Source organism: Callionymus lyra, chromosome 4 (assembly GCF_982586985.1).
Source record: "Callionymus lyra chromosome 4, fCalLyr1.hap1.1, whole genome shotgun sequence".
NCBI classification, from domain to species: Eukaryota; Metazoa; Chordata; class Actinopteri; order Syngnathiformes; family Callionymidae; genus Callionymus; species Callionymus lyra.
The window spans coordinates 30,606,464-30,627,215 of NC_141821.1; the positions used below are offsets into that span (position 1 = coordinate 30,606,464).

Sequence of the window (20,752 nt, forward strand, 5' to 3'; positions counted from 1 at the left end):
TAACCAATAAGTTCACCTGAACGTTGAGAAAGACTTAGAATTAAGCTGTGAAAATGGGTTTCCATAGGCAAATGTTTTTAGAGCGTGAGGAACTGAACTGTTGCCAGATAAAGAAAAGTGCTGTTCTTTGCCAAGAGTTGAGAAAATGGAAGTTGTTAAGTATCCTTAAGGCTGCTTATCCCACAGTAACTCTGGGTGCAGGTACTGGTCCAGAACTGTTCCCCCATAAGTAGGTCAAACTATTTACTTTAAGTCATCAATGTCAGAAACAAGCCGTTGAGTCCTGCGACAAGCTCCAGATATCAGTAAGTCTTTTTAATCCAAAAATAAATCTATACTTAACTCTACATTTATTACTACATGTACAGTATACTACAATACTACACTACCACAAGATCTACCTATGTTATTGAGGTTGTCTTTTTTAATGATGGATGTTTTCTAATGTTACTAATGTTGTCAATGTTGACGCTGATGACTGCAAATAAATGTTAGGTCAGAATCTTTGAGCTAAAAAGTGGCAGAACTGGAAGGAGGAAACAAGGAAACAAGTTTTTAATTCCACGATGGTCAAAATAACTAAAGATTTATGGACTTCTGAATATGTTGACTCTTAATAATATAACATGTAAATGCTATTTATTTATCATTTATACATTCGTTGAAATGTACACATCTGGTCTAACCGTGAAAATAGTGTAAACCTAAAATTCAAAAAAGCTCTGATAAATATGAAAAGTATGTGCATTTCAAGCTGTAGATTGACTTTGTGGATCAGTCTGGAGAAACACATCTAAAAAAGTGGAAATAAACATCAGTTAAAAAAAAAAAATCTGTAAAAAGTTTCTGAAGCAGTACAAAGAAGAGGAATTGTGATAACTGAGGATCTGGAAAAGAATTGTGTTGATGGTTATAATGCAATTGAACATCTATATATGTATGTATATATGCATAATGCATGTGTGTCAGTAATTATATGGATATCTTCTTAGTATATGGATATGTATTAAACTATATCATATATATATTGTGTACTATAGATAATACAAGATGAAATATGATGAGATGAGCTTATAAATTATGTTTTTTTCTATTGTAATAGAATTTGCCACAAACTTACGAACAATTCAAATGGAAATTAAAAAAAACATTTTTTCTGTATCCCAATTACTTTTCCAACTGCATTGTTTTATTTCTATTTTTATTTGGCTATATTTGTCTTTAATAAAAAATTACAATTACATTTTACATATTCAGTCATTCAGTCAGTTAAAATGAGAAATCATTTCAATTTCCTAGAAGTTTTCTCAGCTTTTCTTCTAATGACCTTCAGACATAAAAGGAAAGAAATGCTTGTAAATAGGTTTCATATCATGAATGTGGTCACTATTAAATAGTAATGATACTAATACCCAAACATTAATATTTTGTATACAACAAATACAACAAGCTCACATTTCATGCTAGAAGTAAACCGACTTCCATACACTACACATTGTGGAACAAAAGTATGTTTAAAATCACTTTTAAGAACAAGTTCTTCCAGAATAAACAACAAACTCACGCTCTGAGTCCAGAAAGCAGCAGCAGAAGAAGAGAGGAGGAACTCGCGGGTAGATCCATGCGTCTTGTAAGAGTGAGGCTCATGACTGCAGGGCACTGTGGTGGGAAAGTGAGGGAGGGGATGCAATAGGAGTGAGGGGTGTAAAGGTATGCCAGTCACTCCCACTAATTTGTGCACAGACGCGCACACACCAGTGGAGCTTAACCTCCCCCTTCTTCTGACCAGACAAGCTGTCCGTGCACTCATGCATCACTAACCTGCGTATTGTGGTCAAGCATCCTTGAGTTGTGTGCGTGTGTGTGGGTCACTTCTGAACATTCTGACGTGGGATCATTGCAGCAATTATCAATCACAGATGCATTTTCTTCCACCTATTGTACACAAGAGCCATTCAGCTCTCCCTCGCCAATATGTGACCCGCTCGTGTCAAATTTGGGTCACCCTTTATTCCTCTCTCCAGTGAGACGAAAGGGGAAAGAAAGATATTCACAATACCCGTCTTTCATCGCCACCAGAGAATTTGTTTGTGTACATTTTTGCACATTAACACGGATGCATGTGTGTGTTGGCTTGCACCATCGCACAGGTTTTTTTTTCTCCCGGTGACAGAAAACACAAACGATTAGAGCGTCTGACCTAGAATGTCTATGTTGATTAAACAGTGTCTTCATATTTAATCACAGGAATCTTATTATTGCCACAAAACTGGTGGTTTTATCGATTTGCTCTCCTTACAGTTTTTTTCAATACAATACACTACGACAATGTGAGTATTGAACCGAGCGGACGATTGAACTGATCCTCATGGGAGACTGACTAGAGAAAGATGAATCTGTACGACTTATTTGTTATTTCTGTTGTGAAGAATCCACCGAGTTGCAGATTGCAGTCAAATGAATGCCCTTGTTCTCATCCGTCTTTGTCTTGTCAGCCTTCAAATGATAACTATGTTTCATCTTGTCTCGGTGCAGGATGTCAGCATATAGCTAAAACCAACTAACACAAGTCTATTGATGAAAAATACTTAACCTATAAGAGCCAGTCAGAAGTGAATGGTACACCATTGGTTAACATTTAGAAATATTTATTATTTTTCATATTTTCTGTAATAATTGGTTTAATTTGACAATCATTACTCTGTAGTAGAACTTTCTCTCCATTATTTAAAAAAAAATTCTTCACTATGGTCCTTTGCCTTGACGACCCACCTAATGATTCTGCGGGTGTCTATGTAACTTATAAAGTACTTTACAGCTGTGGGTCAGATATAGTGTTTTTATATAAAGTACTGACAGACTCTTTGAAATAACCAGGAAGAATTAAAGGGAAAAACTGACACAGCAAGATCCCTTAATTGTTGCATAATCAAAAAAGTGGCGACAATTCCGACATTTCAATTATTCTTCGGACATACATACTTATAAGGGCTTTAAAAATAGTTTCCATTGATTTTGTCATCTTCATCTTGAACACTCAAAACTTATTTATTTTAAAAGTGCCCTTAAGGGATGGGTAAGAGGCACTTTTTTTTAGCTGATAGTGACCATTGTTTTTCTTTTAATATCAATTTTATTGTTATTGCATTTTGTAATTGTCTCCCTACCCCAACTGCTCCGTGTGGAGGTACACACACACATATTCCCCCACTTGACTTTATACACTTGCAGACACTCACGGACACACACACTGACACTCTCACACAAAGGGACCACGTTGGAAATAAGCCTTGGCTTTCTTGTGTGTTTATCCTTTCGGCAGCAGGTGTGTCTATTTACGTTTGAACTTCGTACTGTTGTCAATAAATATCTCAATCAATCTGTCAAAAACTGAAGTCAATGCACGAGTCTGAACTTTAGCCAACTGTTCTCTCAAGGTATAGTTTCCAGAGTTCAGAAAACCAAAGCTTATGACTTAGAAAGTTAAGACTAGTTCCCTAACACTTATAGAAAATAGGGAAATGTAATTAAACAAGTGTTTGAAACGTGTTAATGATAAATATAAGGCTAGCCAGACTCTGCTAAGGAACACAAAGGCAAGCATCAGGATGTGGACTTTATGTATTTCCTCCTCAAAGACAGTTTTTAGTTTGTATTCAACCATCAAAATATGTAGAAATCAACATTTAACATTGATAATGATAAACTATCACACCTGAACCTTTTTCGTTTTGATACAAACTGGCACGTCTTGTCTGAAAGCTGAATCAACGTGAATAATGTCACACTTCCATCCCGGTTTTAAAATCCCTCACATAAATCATGGGCAAAGAGGGAAGACAGATGAGTTTTTCTCGCTTGATTTGTTGCGATGCCGCTCTAAAAAATGGCTTGCTAAGGAAAATACAATCCTGAAATACATAAATAAACAGACACTAGGGGACAAAAGTGTTTTACCGGGAAAGAATTTATATTGTTCAGAATGTAAAGTCAACTCAATTTTGTGATAGAAATCTATCATAATCTTTATCTTTCAGCAGCGACTTCTGAAGTATACTGTGTTATATTCTCATTTAAATTGAAAGCGACAGAATTTTTTGCTTCACACATATTCATTAAAAGTAAAGATGGCTTTTCAATTAGCATTAGAAGATTCTAGTTATCTAGAAGTTGATATCTGGGTTTTTAAAGCACAGATCTATCAAGTTTCACGTCCAAATCAGTCTCAGTCCTGATGCATTATGATAAATTAACTTGTTTTTAACTTAATCCTTTAATGGTATCAGATCATGATGATATATAATTCAACTATTTGTATGTATCGCTGTAATCTCTGTTTAGAAGTCAGTCTGAACCAGACACATCTATGGTCTTCTGCAGTATATGTATTTTTGCTTAAGTAAAAGGGAATAATAGTAAAACTATTAATTATATTATAATCAACAACTACACCAGTTGCTACTTATGACACAAATGGTAATAACGTCATAAAGAGTGACTTTTCACTCTATTCTATGTAATCATGTGGATTATTGTATTCTTATCATAGGTATTGTTTTTAATTTATAAGTGGATTGTATATTCTTTTTTAAAGCAGTTTACTGTAGTGAAATGTTTCAGTAAGTTTTTGCATTAAAAAAACTGAACTTTCAGAGTATTTTGCTTCATAGTTTTAAAGCCAATACATATACATTTTGGAAGAACAAAGGTTTTAAATGCTGTAATGTACTTTTGATTCATGAATTCAAATGAAGGTGCTTTTTTATCGTTAAAGAAGGTGCCACGTCCTAAACTGTTTACGCTGCCAATGCAAAAGTGACCAATGATCCTTCTATAAGAAACCTTTTATCTTCCTCACACCCGTGTAACTAGTCACACGTCCACCGCTAAGGAGTCCAGCGACGCTCAAGGACAGCTTCTCTCACTGTGCTGGAGCGGAGATCATTTTCAATCTAATTCTTTCCCTGCGATTTCCCACATCAGCATTCTGTGGCTGCACCTCCGAGATAAGTGTTATTGACCACACCTTATCCACCGGCGGCTCCGACCTTCTGACACAATTACACGGATGCACTGACATTTAGGATTGAAGTTATTGCACTCGGTGACTCTATCTGGAGCGACACCACCGCTGGCATTAACCCCGGCATGCTTGGACACACCTTAAACAAGGATGTTTTTTCAAAGTTTGATAAGTAATTCTATGTTACATCACATTCTGTTGTTTGCAAGACACTTAAGTACCACCAGAGTGCTGCAGAAGAAGGAAAGATCCCGGGTAAGGGGAGTCCAGAGGGGCCAGAAGATAAAAGCTATAAAATGATGGAATGGCACGAGGACAGTAGGAGAAGCTGCTCTCATGCCTGCTGCAGTGAGATTCAGGCTTTGACCATAAAACAAGCCAGTAAAGCTGAATGTCCTCTGGTGATACCACGGACTGGACTGAAATAAAAGCATGTGCTCAACTGCTGACTCAGTCCACTAACTGGACTGGTATTAAAAAAAAAAAACGCTGACTTGGCACATGTCTGAAGACAGACAAAAATAATTGCAAATGATAATTCAATTAATTCAAAACACATCTATATGTGACGGGATTGGTCCACACTTATGAAACTCATTCCCTTTAGTAGCTTTTCCAATAAATATTCATCTATAACAGCACACAGGGGAGCGCAGACCTCTGCTAAGCAGCTCATTTCCACCCAAATGTGATTTTCCTACATCTACAGCTCTCTTGATTAGTCTACAATGACATCATACGCTGGAGTTTGCCAGGAACATAAAAAAAATTCCACAGCCTGATTAGAACTGGATGAGCCAGCCATAATGATGGTGGATAAAGGCTCACTGTATAAGCTAGGAATGTTGAATAAACTATATTTAATTATTTTTTCTACTGCTGAAAGACAGTTTTACTCTATTTAAATCACATTGCATTTTGTGTGAGCAGACTCAAGAATAGAGAAAATATATATAAATAGATCTTTGCTTTGTGAGCTCAATAAAAGAGATGTTCATAAAAAAAACTGACTTGAAAGCCTTTTCAAATAGTGTTATTATTGTCTATAAATACAACAATAAACACTAAGAAATTCAAAAAAGTGACTTTAAAACGTGCACACAAAAGACAATACTGTGATTTGAAAGCACCACAAGTTATTAAGTCGTACTTGAACGCATCAGTCGGGTGTTCATGGAGCTACAAGTGAGCAGAGACAACCCGTTATTAAATTGGTAAATGTTTATTTACGGCAAAAATAGACGAAGACTTCTGTCTTCACTGTTGAGAAAATCATTTCAGGTGAAAAACTTGAGGCCTGATATACCACATCGGGACAACGAAAAAAGTCCAAAAATGAAACCTCTCGGTCCATTACCTGTAAGTGATGCAGTGTACATGTGTTCAGCTGTCATGGGATGTACTAAGCGTGACCCTTTTATCTCAATGTCAAAGTCTCATTCATGGTCGATATCAGTTACGAGGGACACCAATGGCCAAGTAGAGAGTGTGAACTTCAAAGTAAATGTAGATGCTTTTGGCAATGGATGAGTCAAGTAGATCTGAACGAGCATTTAAATGAGATACAAGTCCAGTGAAGAGCGGGTCAGCTCTGAGAACCCTCAACTTATCTTTACTAAACTTAACTAAAGACTCATTTACATACACATGTTTGTGCTAAAATTACACTTTGCTCAATGTTGGTTCAAGTAGGACGATTGGGATAAGAATAAATATCTGAATGAACTGTTATTCATTGTATTGTATTGTATTGTAATGGAGCTTGTAATCCATGCGTTTTTTTCTTCTCGTCTGGACTATTGTAACAGTTTGTGTTCATGTCTTAACAAGAAGGAGCTGTCTCGCCTGCAGTTGATTCAGAACTGCAGCGAGAATTCTGACCCGCTCTAGTAGAAGAACTCACATTTCTCCGATCCTTAAAACTCTTCACTGGCTTCCAGTTTCTTTCAGGATCAACTTTAAAATTCTGGTTCTTACTTTCAGATCTATTCATGGTCAGGCTCCTCCTTACATCAGTGATCTGATCCAGCCTTACACCCCAGCTCGGGCTCTGAGGTCTGTGGATCAGAATCTACTGATGGTTCCTCGCACACGGTTCAGGACCAGAGGAGAGAAATCTTTTCAGGCTGTTGCTCCTAAGCTTTGGAACGATCTTCCTCTCCCTTTGCACTTTTCCTTGATTTTCTGGAACTCCTGTTGTTTTATCAGTTTTATCTTGATCTTTAAAGTATATACTTTATTGAATATTGTTTTGATTGTTTAAGCGCTTTGTGACCCTGGTCTGGAAAAGCGCTATATAAATAAAAAATACTTACTTACTTACTTACTTACTGATGAATCAGAATTGAAGGACTTTGTTGATAGAACAGGTTTCTAAATATAGTGTAGTAAAGACCTTCATCTATTTCATTTCACATATACAATGTTTGTATATTAAGAGGAAGCTCACCCATAATGTTGCATGTGTTTAGATTCATGTTAAATAAATTCAATATTTACTGTTTAAAGGACAAGAAAATAAAGTTTTGCCGACGATGCTTCATTAGCTTAGCCGAGCTAACAAAGAGCTAATTAACGTAGCGTGTGGTACTGACTGACCGGTAGACATAACCATTGTTTAAATATAGTATATGTAATATATTGATTTATATTGTAAAAGTGGAGAGGCTACATTGTGTTTGTTTTCATGAATATGTCCATACCTGCTGCGTCAAACAACAAGACTCTTACATTTGCCATTCTTGTTCTTATTTTATTTTGATTATCTTTTATAAAAAATTGCTGTATTTGCTGTGGATAATTTGGAAAAAAAACTATATCCCGAAGTAGACTTCCTGAGGATCAATAAAGTTCTACCTAACCTAACCTAACCTAAAGGGATATAACAAGGCCATGATCTACTGATCAATTGATGATGGTCGCAATTTGTGATACACTTTTTTGCTTGGACCTGCACCAGGGTTTCGATCGTATCGCTTCCAAGAATGCAGTTTGATTCAAGGAAGCTGTCATCTGGCTAGACTCTTTAGTTTAGTAAACTGAGGCTTTGACACAACTCTTATTAGGAGGCAACTGTGTAAATCAAAGCTTTCATGAATAGAAAAAAATGTCACCAAAAGTTACACAAATCAAAGAATATCTGACTTTAATTGGAGATTCATAGGAGTTGAAAATACACAATCTTGTGACTCTGTGGTCTGGTCAGAAAGACCAGGACCTGTTGCTTGCTTTTCCGACACATTCTCTCAATAATAAATGTTGGATCACTTAACTGGAATAAACAGATTAATCTTTGTGGGATTGTCTCAAAAGCAAACAGGAAGTATCGTCTTGATATTACACAGAAAAGTCAGTTTTTCGTAGGTTTAAGCACCAACACAACTGGAGACGAAATGTTGCCCTATTAGACAGTTTTGTGGATAATCCTGAGCCAGGGTTCTAGATATTCAGGAAGTGCTCCAAATGCTGGCAAAGAATGTATTTTCGCTTGAAATTGAAGTTGTATAAAATGTGAAAAAGGGAGGTTCCTCTTCCGACTAATGACTTGAACAAGCATATTAATAATAACAGAGCATGTAGCAGGCTGTTTCATTGATTCCACTTGAATGCACCAACTCTCTAGTTGTTTGCATCTTAATTGTAATTAAGTTACATTTGAACGAGTTCTACGCTCTGTATATGTTGTCTATACATAAATGACATGTTTCTCTTTTAGCCAATAATGAAGCTTGTGCACAAAGAGAACAACACTGAAGATTTTAACAAATCAATATTTAGATTGATTATTAATCCCTCTGGAGATCTCCTTCGGGAAATTGGGAAATCATACCAACATTACTGTGGTAGCTGGCCCATAGAGGGCGCTGGGCCACAAAACTCCTGCCGACCTGGCTGTGTTTTTACATTATATTATTAATTTGTATTACTTTCTTAGTTTGAATCAATCATGAACACTGATGAGTTTGTAGAACTTTGCATTGATTGTGTTCACGTTCTGTTTATAATCTTGGTTTGTGACGACTCCACAGTCATTATATCCCGTCCACCCGGGGGCGCCAAGCAGGGCGTCAAGCGGTTTCGGCGCCAGAAATAGGGAGCCTTATAGTTGCAAATCAGAAAAGTGTACAATCACAAATGTCTTAGCTTACCTGGTGGAGCGCTTTAGACTTCAGCGAAGCAGGTTTTAGAGGATCTACTTTTTTTTATTTGCAGTATGTTTTTTGTGCATTTGTAATGAGTGTGTATAAAGTGTCCTGGTGCAGAGAACAAGTTGTTAATAACTTTTTAATAATTTGGTTTATTTGGATGTTCCGAGGGCTCTGCTCGGGAGAATAATCCTAGAAGCTCGGTTCTGACACAAGCTTTGTATGTTAATGTCAATATTCACAAATGCAAACAGAAGGATTCAGGAATGTATTCCATTCTAAATAAATGTTTTTTAAGAATCCCATTATAATCAGCATTTAAAGATAGTATTTCTCGACAGTTCTGTGCGCTTGCTGTTTAATATCAGGTTATCAGGTTTATTGTTATGTTTTTGTTGAGAAGGTGTAGTCGAACAGGCTGTATCCCATTAAGTTGTCCATATTTCTTAAGAACTGGAATGATGTAGATCGTTTACACATGAAATTAATAAAGTCTAAGATTAGAACACTAGTTTTGATTGTTTCTTTAGATGTTATATCCAGATAAATGTACAGGGACAAAGGGCCCCATCTAGAATATTTTTCACCATCAGCCACTGCAACATTATTTCTTTATGTTATTTATGCAGTCCTTAGGAAGTAGATCCGATCCTTAAAACTCTTCACTGGCTGACAGTTTCTTTCAGGATCAACTTTAAAATTCTGGTTCTTACTTTCAGAGCTATTCATGGTCAGACTCCTCCTTACATCACTGATCTGATCCAGCCTTACACCCCAGCTCGGGCTCTGAGGTCTGTGGATCAGAATATACTGATGGTTCCTCGCACACGGTTCAGGACCAGAGGAGAGAAATCCTTCCAGGCTGTTGCTCCTAAGCTTTAGAACAATCTTCCTCTCTCTGTGTTTGATGATCTACTGACTCCTTCAAGAAATATCTTAAGACGTTTTTATGTGTTCAGGCTTTTACCTGAGTTTTTGTGACTCCTGTGTTGTACTTGGTGTGATCTTTTTAGCATATGTTTTTTGCTTTTTTTACTTTTAGGGTTTAAGTGCTTTATAACCCTGGTTTAGAAAAGCGCTCTATAAATATAAATTAGTTACTTACTTACTTAAACCAAGCAACTTTAATCATTAATATTTCAACTCTAAATATATTTTTTAAATATTAGACGTGTAACTTTATTCTTCTTCTATTTATTTTCCATTTTGTTGAGGAAACCCGGATATTAATATCATAGGAAGTAAGATTAAATATGTGAGCTCTGCCCGGGTAAGTCAGGTACAAAGGTAAACTGTATCAAAGGTTTTTAAAAAAAAATAAATATCTAAAATTGAAATTACAAAAATATATATGAAAAAAAAAGAGCAAGTAAGTTCAGGCGAATTATTTCCATTGTTGACAGAACTTGACTTTCTGGAAATCATTACTTTTTTAATGTGAATTGAATACGGTTTAAATTTAATTGAAACTTTGGTTGTTTAGCAAAGATGGCAGCTCCTCTATCCCATGTAGGTACAGAGAGCATCCCAGGACAGAAGCAGAACCTTTCTGATTGGATTCCTTCTCTTCACGGATTTCACTGGATTTAGGACACAAGAACTAAGTTGTTCTCTCTGCTCTAAACTCAAAGCTTATTCTTCCCACACCGACTGACAGCCAGGAACTCCTGACCATAAGTCAGCTTCATCGTTGGAGCAGGATATGAGGATTGTTTTTGGTTCAGGCAAAACATTAAATCTTAATTCCAAACTTAACCGTGTCAAACATCCAACAAGAATCCTGGTCCCACCGCTCAGATCCTTGTCTGGGCTCCGGCGAGAAGATCTGGCCACCGCGAGTGAATCTTCCTGAAATCTTAATAGCGGTAGGAAAGGTGAATCTCAGCAGAGGAAATTTGGATGGGTTGAACACGGAGGCATGACAGCTGACTTCATAAATATGGAGAGAAGAGTGTGGAAGAGCGAGAAGACAATGAATATTTTACTGAGCGGGGGCCAGCAGGAGACTGATGGTGAGGATGGTCGGAGTGCGGATCCTCGCTCAGTGTTACGTAACAACACACCCAGACAGATGGAGCGACACAATATGAGTGGACGTCCGAGGATTGACTGAGAAACATACTATCCATGGAAGTCAGAAACACACACACAGGCGGAAACCAACACAGACTTAAATGAATGGCTGCACGAATGCTGTTTGTCACACACTCCTATCGGTGTCCACCCACGATTTGGCTGTCTTCTGTCTTTATTCTCATCACAGACGAGACGCCAGCGAGCCTGACACAACAGCAGACTTTGACAGTGACACATGGGGACTGAAATAAACATTTTCTTTAAAGAAAGCATAACTTTTATGGCTGTGATTGATGCGCGGCTCACAAGTATTATTATTATTTTGGAAACTCTGCATCTAATCTTCTTAGCCCTGAAATTATGGTTACATGAGTCTAAATGTGTGTGTATTAGTCAGTGTAATTACAAGTTAATACAAGTGGAAAAAATTGAATTTAAGTTATATTTCACTATGATTAGTTCTCATTTAACATCTTTAGCCTAACATTTTTACGTTTTTTTTTTATATTTTAAAATTCAAATTTGTCTTCCTGGCCGCTTTTATATAAACATTTGAAATAGCAAGAGTAAGAAGCCTGAGAAGACGATGCAACAAACCTCAAGTATCACAAGTTCACCGAAATATCTGTTAGATGTTTGTTTGATAGATAAATGTTATATTTCAATAAGTAGATATACAGATGACGGATACATTAGGATAAAGTTTGGCTTCTCTTCCAAAGTTAACTTCTTTTTCAAACTATTTTAGCTTATGTTGACCATACGAGCAAACTTAAAGGGCACCTAATGTGAAAACCCAACTCTCCTGACTTATTCACAAGTTCTAAACGTTGAAGTCGTCCTCTTCAAAATGCAGTTGGTCATTCATCATGAGGTTGCTCCGTTTTGAAGTTATTACTTAAAATGACATGAAATCTCGCCAAACGAGATTAAGGTTTTAATTATACATTCTGACATCACTCTGGTGCAGGTGTCTCCCCTAGAAGCCCTCGGTTAAGAACCTACATGTTAATCGTGAAACAAAATAAATATTTATGTAAACATGGTGAGAGTTCTTCTGCCTTTAGGTGTTTTTGTAATGTGTACATTAAGCAGAAACATTATTTTTATTTGTTTTTAATGTACAAAACGGGAGTTTTAGGGGTGAGTTTGAAATTTACATGAGTCCTTGAATGCAAAACAGCGCATTTTAAGTGGGCGGGGCTTAAGCGTTAAGAGTTTTGTGCAAAAAGAAACATACTGATGAGTATAATAGAGGTCCTAGAATAATTTAAGAGACACTTAAATGAGCACATTAGGTGCCCTTTAAGGTTCTCAGGTCGCCATGGCTACCAATGATCTTGTGAAGAATTCATTTTCTAGTACGATTAAGATTATATATTTTTGAGTTTCTGTGTCATTTATATAATTTCACATGTTTACCTAAGATATACAGTTACCTATGGACTTTACATATAACTTATGTGGTGCCCAAAGATTTGATGCTGAATGTGCAACTTCAGGCGGGTGTACACATGGATGCAGACGTCAAATGGAGCTCTCACACCTCAGAGGTAGTCAAGAATGTCCAGGAGCTTCTCCACTTCCTGAGAGTACTTCAGTGAATCAACCTATAGTGACAGTGTATTTCCACATTGCATCCCAGTGAGGTTCTCAAGCTGCACTGTGGCACACATGAAAGTGCTGCAGAGGGTCATCGACGCCACCCAACATAATCATTGGTCTCCCTTCTCTCCCTGAAGGAACTTTCCAGTCTCAGCTGTCTCGTGTTCTACCTGATAAATGAACATATATATTCTGTTGTTGTTTGTTTGTGGATAAGAATATATTTTCATTGAACTATTGCACAAACCTACAGAGCCCCGGAGGTGACATGAATGGCTTGTGATATCAGTATCTCAGTATATAATTCATGATAACCACATGCTGCCATATTTCCACGTGCCACCTCACGACACCTAAGCTTAAAAGGACTAGTGATGTTTCCCTGTAGTTTTGCAAAGAAGTTCTTTTTTACTGACTTTGTTTTCATTTAAACAAACTTTTTCATTTTTTTCAAGGGGAAGTAGTCCATGTTCATAACTGTTCTTTAGTTAAGCTACTACATTATATGATGTTCATTTTTTTAGTGTGTTTGTTGGCATGGAAAAGTTACGTTTTCGGATGCTGTTGGCTCTTGTTTTGGTATTTATACCTTGTTTGTGTAAGTTGTAAATAAATAATAAAAGACAGAAATTACATATTATCACTTTGTCTGTTCATGTGTGTGAGCATACATTGTTTATTTCTTTATTATTATTTAATGAATTGTTGATCGATTGAGAGAGCAGAAGCGGAATAAGATGGAGCAGGAAGGATTATTGAACGATGAACAACAATGACTTCAACTTATGCTTCTGTGAAACTTACAGGCATTTTCTATCCATGCAGCTGTAACCGAGGCTTCTTAACTGCTCGTCAATAAAGTCGATCACTTCCTCTTTGTCCGATTGTTCCACGATTGTACAACCACAATAAAGTATTATCTGAAATGTGTCAGGGTCTTTTGTTGAACCTGATTCTCTATTATTAAACCAGGTGCTGTCGAACCTAAAGACTGGTTCAAAAGAGATAAAATTGGTTTTGATTTTTACAGTCACACTTATAGTGTTGGTTTTAAGTTTTGATTCTATAACTTGGGTTTAGCAAAAGCATTGAGGCGATTTTTATTAAGGTCTGCAAATCAGCGCCGACTGGATTTATTCATCTAAGTGATCATACTGTCTTCTTTTGAATCAACAAGTGAAATCCTTCAACACATCTCCTAATACATTTGTTTGTGTTCGAGGAGTTTTTGCAGTAAATTAAAAAATAATAATTGTTGAGTTATTGATAAAGAAGCAGGTCTGAATGAGTCACACAAAGAACATAACATGAAGCAGAAGACAAAACTAAAAAAGAAAATCATCAGAGACCTATGATTGCCCAGGTACTAAAACCATTTTCAAGTAAAAATAACTCAAAGTACGCAGGTATAAAAAAGAGAGTCAAATGTAAACAGAAGACTTTGAAATCCTGACTGGAGTGTCCGCCACTTCAGAGGACATTACACAGACGTGCGTTCTATTCCTGGAGCAAACTCCACCATTGATGTAGATCAAAAGCATCGAACTCCAACTGTGGTATTGATATTCCGAGGACCCGACGAACAGGCGAACACGCAAAAACAAACACGTGACATGGAGAATAAATATATATTCTGGGGAAAACAACCCAGCAAGGTTAATGCAAGCAGGAGCTTGTTTTGGCTTCTCACAAACACAAACAAGATGATGACAATATTGCACAAAACACACACACATCTGCATGCTAACACGTTTTGAGACCGCACACACCCAATGTCGGCGCAGTCCAGGCCATGTAAACACTCTCCACCCACCTCTGCCTCCTCGTCTTCCCCACCCACCTCACACACTCACACACTCCTTTTTCCCTCCTCCATCCCTCCTTACCTTGCAGCAGGCTCTGGAGGTTGAGCTGCGCCTGTTGGTGCAGCTCCTCGACACAGTCAGGCCTGCTCCAGGATCCGAACACGTTCACGCTCTGTTGCCATGGAGACCTGAAGTGAGCCGCGCCGCTGCCTCCGCCGCCGCCGCCGCTGTGGCTGCCGTCGCCGTGGATGCTGCTGCTGCTGCTGCTGCCTCCACGCCTGCCGCTCTCTGCCTCCAGACCACTGGTGCCTGGACCAGGAGGGAGGGAGCGAGGGAGGAGAGAGAGAGAGAGAGGGAGAGGTTGAGAGCAAGTGATGGATGGACCGAGCGAGGGACGGAAATAAGCACGGAAAATAAGATTATTAAGCGAGAGAGAGAGGGAGGGGAGCGATGGAGTGATGGCTGAATAGATTGAGGCGTCAGATGGAATTAAGGTAAAAAATAACAAAAAATATATATATTAATTTGCATATCTAACACTCTGGGATGGAGATTACATAACGGTGGTGTTGTCAGGGAGAACAAGGAGGGAGGAAAGGAGGAGTAGAGGGTGGGAGAGTAAAGGGGAGGGGCTGGAAAGAGGTAGATTCGGAGGGAAAACAGAGAGCGAGAGCTTAATTAGGAGGAGAGAGGAGTTAGAAGATAGAAGCAGAGGGAGGAAGAAGAGGGGATTAGCGGAGAAGGGGATTGGGGCTCCTAAAGTAGGCAGCGAAGGCAGGACTTTTTCTGGCTGAAGTTTGTGTGACGAGTGAAAAAAAAAAAGGCTGAGCAAGCTGTCGGGGGTCCGTCACCATCACACCTCCAAACACAAACAGACAATCACAACAAATCAAGCCCAGCGCCGGCAAATGACCGTTCAATGGTAACATGAAGAAGCCATCGCCTCCGATCACAGCTGACGGAACCACATGAGACGTGGAGCAGCTGATCCAACATGACAATCCGGAGGAGAGAGAGAAGGTATACAAGCGTGGAATTGAGAGGTCAAAGTTCAGTGTTAAAGATCAACTCTGATGGTTTTAAGAGGATAGAATCTTAAAGAATCCACTGACTCAGCGAGCAGGAATAACCCTGGACTGACCTTGTGAAGGCGCTGCACTGACCATGACACCCTCATCGGTCAAAAGGTCAGCTGTTCTCTGTGTCAAATGGTGTTGGATGGGGGATGACCACACGAGTCAAGTGCGTGGTAAAGGACAAGTTTGTGTTGTGTGGAGGACATTTGATGGAGTGAAGAATGTCAGGGAAGGGTGGAAGAATTTATGTCTTTTAAAATGACGTAGGAATGGTTGTGGCTGTCCCAGCTACATAGGGTTAAAGCACCGACTGTCATTCACTGTTTTGAAGATAATTTACTGAGGCCGCCATCTTGGATTAGCCAAACTCCAGTCAAGAGGTGAAGTTCAGATGGTATGAATTATGATATAGGCAGTGAAACTGCAGCCATTTAGTTTAGTCAACTCTCTGTCTTTATTATGCAAATTCATGGAAACTGGAAATGGCAATTAGCAGTTATATATTCACAATAAAAAATGTTGGAAAGAAATCACCATCAGTACATTGTGTGCCGAGAAATTAATCGATAAGAGCACATTCATAGTGGTCTCAAACAGAAGTGGGGGCCCGGCAGGGGGCGCTAGGGGGGCAGAATGGAAAATGATATAATATAAAATTATTTAAACATAGAACAATCAGTTTGTATCTAAACACGCCACCTTAACCATGTCACATTCCGTCTCTTCCTGCCTGTATGTGCCTGTAGTTCGCTAGTAAGCAGAGAAATGGACAGGATTTCTGACTGGGAAAAGACCAAAGAAGAAAAACAACAGTCCAGCCATGGAAGATTCTGCTTCCAAGAGCTCATGGTCATCCAGAATTCAAAAATATAAGGCAGCAAGTGTGGCTTTGAAGACAAACAAATAAATGGCCATGATGACCCGGAATGATTAACACATCATAAGTATTGAAAAGTGAAGGTAAAATGTTAGTAAATTCACTCAAAATTTGACCTTTATCCATATGAGTGAAGAATTTTCTGTGTTTTGCAAAGAGGGTCCCCAGCCCTACGGTAATGTTTTTTTGGGGGCTTGGTATGGTGAAGTTTGGGATCCCCTGTTCCAAAAGATGCAACACACATTTTTCTAATTTACTTATAGGTCTTTCTTCATAATATAACTTTAGATAAGAATTAAACTAATCACCAACTGATGACCAAACAATTATGACCTCTACAAAGATGTTATAATGCTAAATGTAGCTTAGCCAACTAAGTCAACATTGAAGCAACCAAGAGCGTCAAGAGCCACTAGCTAATTTTAATTCGGTGAGAATACCGTCTATTTGTCATAGCAAAACTGGTTACAGACAGTAATAATAAAAAATAAAAAATGTTAATATTTCATTGTAACAGATGCCTAACAGACCGTGCAGCTGTGGGACCACTGCTCTACAATACTGGCAACAGTTTTCTGATTCTGATTTATTGCTACCTCAAAGGATCACACTTTGGGTGTAGCAGTATAACATCTGACCTTTGACCTTAGAGTCATTTAAATAACAACTACACTTTTATTATGGTCAACCTTTAAGGCACATTATTTCCCCAACTTGCTCCTGAACAGGTTTGCAACTGTGATGCGATCAGAGTTTCAACCAACACTCCTCCAGTCAAACACTTCGCTTTTCAAATATCAATGGAACATTCTTAACCAGATGTTTTTCCTGCAGAGGACTTTCGTTCTCGTGAAAGAACCTCAGGTAACTTCCACCCTCAGAATATTAATACAGACAATGTTCTTTGAAGAACAACCACTCTTTGAAGCGTATTCGCTGTAATAAGAGCTCAGGGGTGCCAGGTTTAATGGTGGAGAGGTGAAACTTCTACTGTCGTCGGGATTAACAAACCCGCAGCCAGTTCACGTTATAACGAGTTTTTAAAGACGTTGGAGAAAGTAAATACATGATCGAACGTTTGTGTGGGTGTGTATCGACCTCAAGAGTCCTACGAACGATCGCAAACACACACTCTGATGAGGAAGAGACGATTCTCCGTTCCATCCTTCCTTGAGGCCTCAGTGCGAACACAAGCCTCCCACTGCACATTAGCACAGCGAGGAGTCGTCGACTGTCTAACAAGGTTGTTCACAGACTAGTAGCCTTGTTGCACCTCAGTTACTGCCATAACAATCACCACTGAATGAGCGGGGTTGATGGAATTATTTAAACAAAACCGACAGAAGATTTTTATGTGAATTTCTTTTCTTCTACTTGAGACTGAAACACGTGACAGGATGGAAGGACATGAGAGGCTTTTACTGAGTCAAAGAAAGTTCTATTCCATCTATCCTTTTCCATTACTTGTGAGCGGCCTCAGCAAAGAGGCCCAGACTTCTCTCTACCCAGAAACCTCCTCAATGTAACAAAGTTAAAGTATCAATATCAATATAGACCAATATCAGTGTAAAAGTCTCCTAATGCCAGTCATCCTACGAACAGCCATCTACAATCCACGTATCACTTCCACTGAAGCTTCACTCTAACTGGTTTAGTTTCGCTTTAGAGTGTTGGAGAATCTTTGCAACCAATTCCATTGAGTGGACTATTTTAAAATATATACATCATAGTTGAGTATTTCCCCAGTGTATCATTGTTTGAAGGGCTTTTTGTGCAGCCCCAGTGCCAAGTGACTCAACTTCGACCCCATAAACGTCTCAATAGTGAGTAAGTAAGTAATTTTTATTTGTATAGCGCTTTTCCAGACCAGGGTCACAAAGCACTTAAACAAGAAGAACAATATTCAATAAAGTATATACTTAAAAGATCAAGATAAAACTGATAACACAACAGGAGTTCCAGAAAATCAAGGAAAAGCCTGAACAAATAAAAACGTCTATAGATGTTTCTTGAAGGACTCAGTAGACTCCATCAAGTGCAAAGAGATTAAAATACATGTATTATTGTGTTGACTGAAACTGTGAGCTGAATAGTTTTTACATTTTTCATGTTAAATTTGAAAATATGTGTTTTCTTGTTTAAAAAAATATACTTTTGCGTCATATATTTTTGTTGTACAGTACATTTTAGTCTTGTTTCTGTATATTTTAGTCAAGACATTTGTTTTAAAATGTTTCCAAAACTTTTTTTTAATTAGAAAACAAGGGTGTCGAACTCAATTACACAAGTTTTAGATTCATTTTGGATTCCTACCGACTTCTGGCTTAGTTGGACCATGTGTCAAATTCTAGACGCATGTCGAACTCAAGTGAGAAATCGTTACTCGTATCTAAACTCTGGCACCTCCTGCCTCTTACACACCTGGGATAGACTGCTGCGCTGAACTTATTTAGTGCTGGAACACATCAAGGTTTACCGATATGTCAGTAAGTTACGTAAGACCTCTCACTATGTTGCATAAATAACTATGAAAACATCTGTAATTGAAAGATAAATCAACCAGAATGAGCATAAAAATAAATGTATGAGGTGTAAATTGCACTCCTAAAGCGCACATGTGTGTTTGTGTGTGTGATTATGATGAGAATAATTTGGTACTGAAGATGCTTAGTATGAACTAAGGTAATGATGTACAGCAGACGAAAAGGGACCATATGAGAAAAAAAAAACTGACGTTTCATTGCCGATAGGATTACATTGACAAAACCTTCTTTTCTAGGGTTTAGGTTAAATAATAATTTAAATCAATACCTGTGATCTTTTGAAACTAGTGCAATATTTTTGGAATAAAGTAGTTTAATCCCAAAAATAATTACGAAATAATTTCCTTACTTCAGTGAGATTGTCAGGCTCCTAAAACCTGAGTCGTATTAACAATGATACTACAGCAGGCTTGAGCTTCCCAGAGGGATTTCAACAAAATGTCTGAAGTGAAAAGTGACAAATGGGATTATGGGACAGTTCAATTCCTTTGATGTTAAAACTAAATCTTGATTAAAAGTTGAGCAGCACCAGGGGCACATCCACCGGAGAGCACTCAGCTCTCAGGAGTCGACGTCACTCCTTTCTCTTCCTCCCTTACGTAACCACGGTGACATGAAATAGGAAGATGGGGGGATTGGACGGAGAAGAAACACAGGCCTGTGGGCATCACTGGGCAGATTTAAAAAGCAATCCCACAGTCCTTGGAGTAAAGGGAGAAAAGCTGGTCCTGGAAAGAGACACCATTGGGATCAGAGGAAAGTCCAGGAAGAGAAATTAGTCACAGGAGATCCACTTCTCTGACACAATTGATTCAAAGAAACTGTTTAAAATAAAACACCCATAGAGTTCTTCACTTCCTAGATTAGAAACAAATAGGAAGCCAATGATATGAAGTTAGAAACAATCTACATGACAAATGTTCATCTATGTTCAGAAATATTGTTTAAAAGATATTTTTTATTCCATTTTTTCTGGAGACAATCACAGGAGCTGGAATTCATGAGATGCAGTTGTTATTTATCTTGTTGCATTTTTTGTTATTAAGATTTCAGATACCATGTGAAAATTATATTTATTCACAATACTGTATATTTACGTAGTTCAAATTTCACAAATGTATTACTTAAATACAGATAATATATATATATAATTATATTTTATACACTTACCTTGATTGATTTAATGTAAATTAATTCAAAACAAAAGGCTGAATTCATCATCATCTGACAGGTTATCTGCTCACTAAATGATGTACACATATTTTTAATGTAGACCTGACCACCTGGAGATGAAGTTGAGTGACTCCACTACCACAATACAATTCTACTTTTGTATTGCATATTTTAGTTAATTTAATGTATTCAGAAATTTAAAAAAAGCTGTAGAATTTACATTACATTTGAACAATTGCTCGCAACATGAACCCTATATCTAAAGTTTCTTTAAACTAAAGCCGTTAAAATCTATTCGTTTAATGTTATATTGAGTTTTGAGTTTTGAGTTCAGTCTTCAGTCTGGGCGTTTGTGAAGCTCAGTGCTGCCATCTGCAGAGCAGACATGTGTAGAACAACTGAATTTTAAAATCTTTTTTTTGCACCTGA

General features: G+C 37.9%; 1 protein-coding gene across 1 annotated transcript in view; it reads right to left on the bottom strand.

The window, feature by feature from the left end:
- The window catches only part of nhsl2 (NHS-like 2), an 88,503-nt gene that overhangs the window by 20,228 nt on the left and 47,523 nt on the right, over positions 1–20,752 (bottom strand). The window contains exon 2 of the mRNA XM_087789689.1: positions 14,736–14,963. Within this exon, the coding sequence (XP_087645815.1) occupies positions 14,736–14,963 (228 nt within the window). The remainder of the gene's footprint in view (positions 1–14,735; positions 14,964–20,752) is intronic.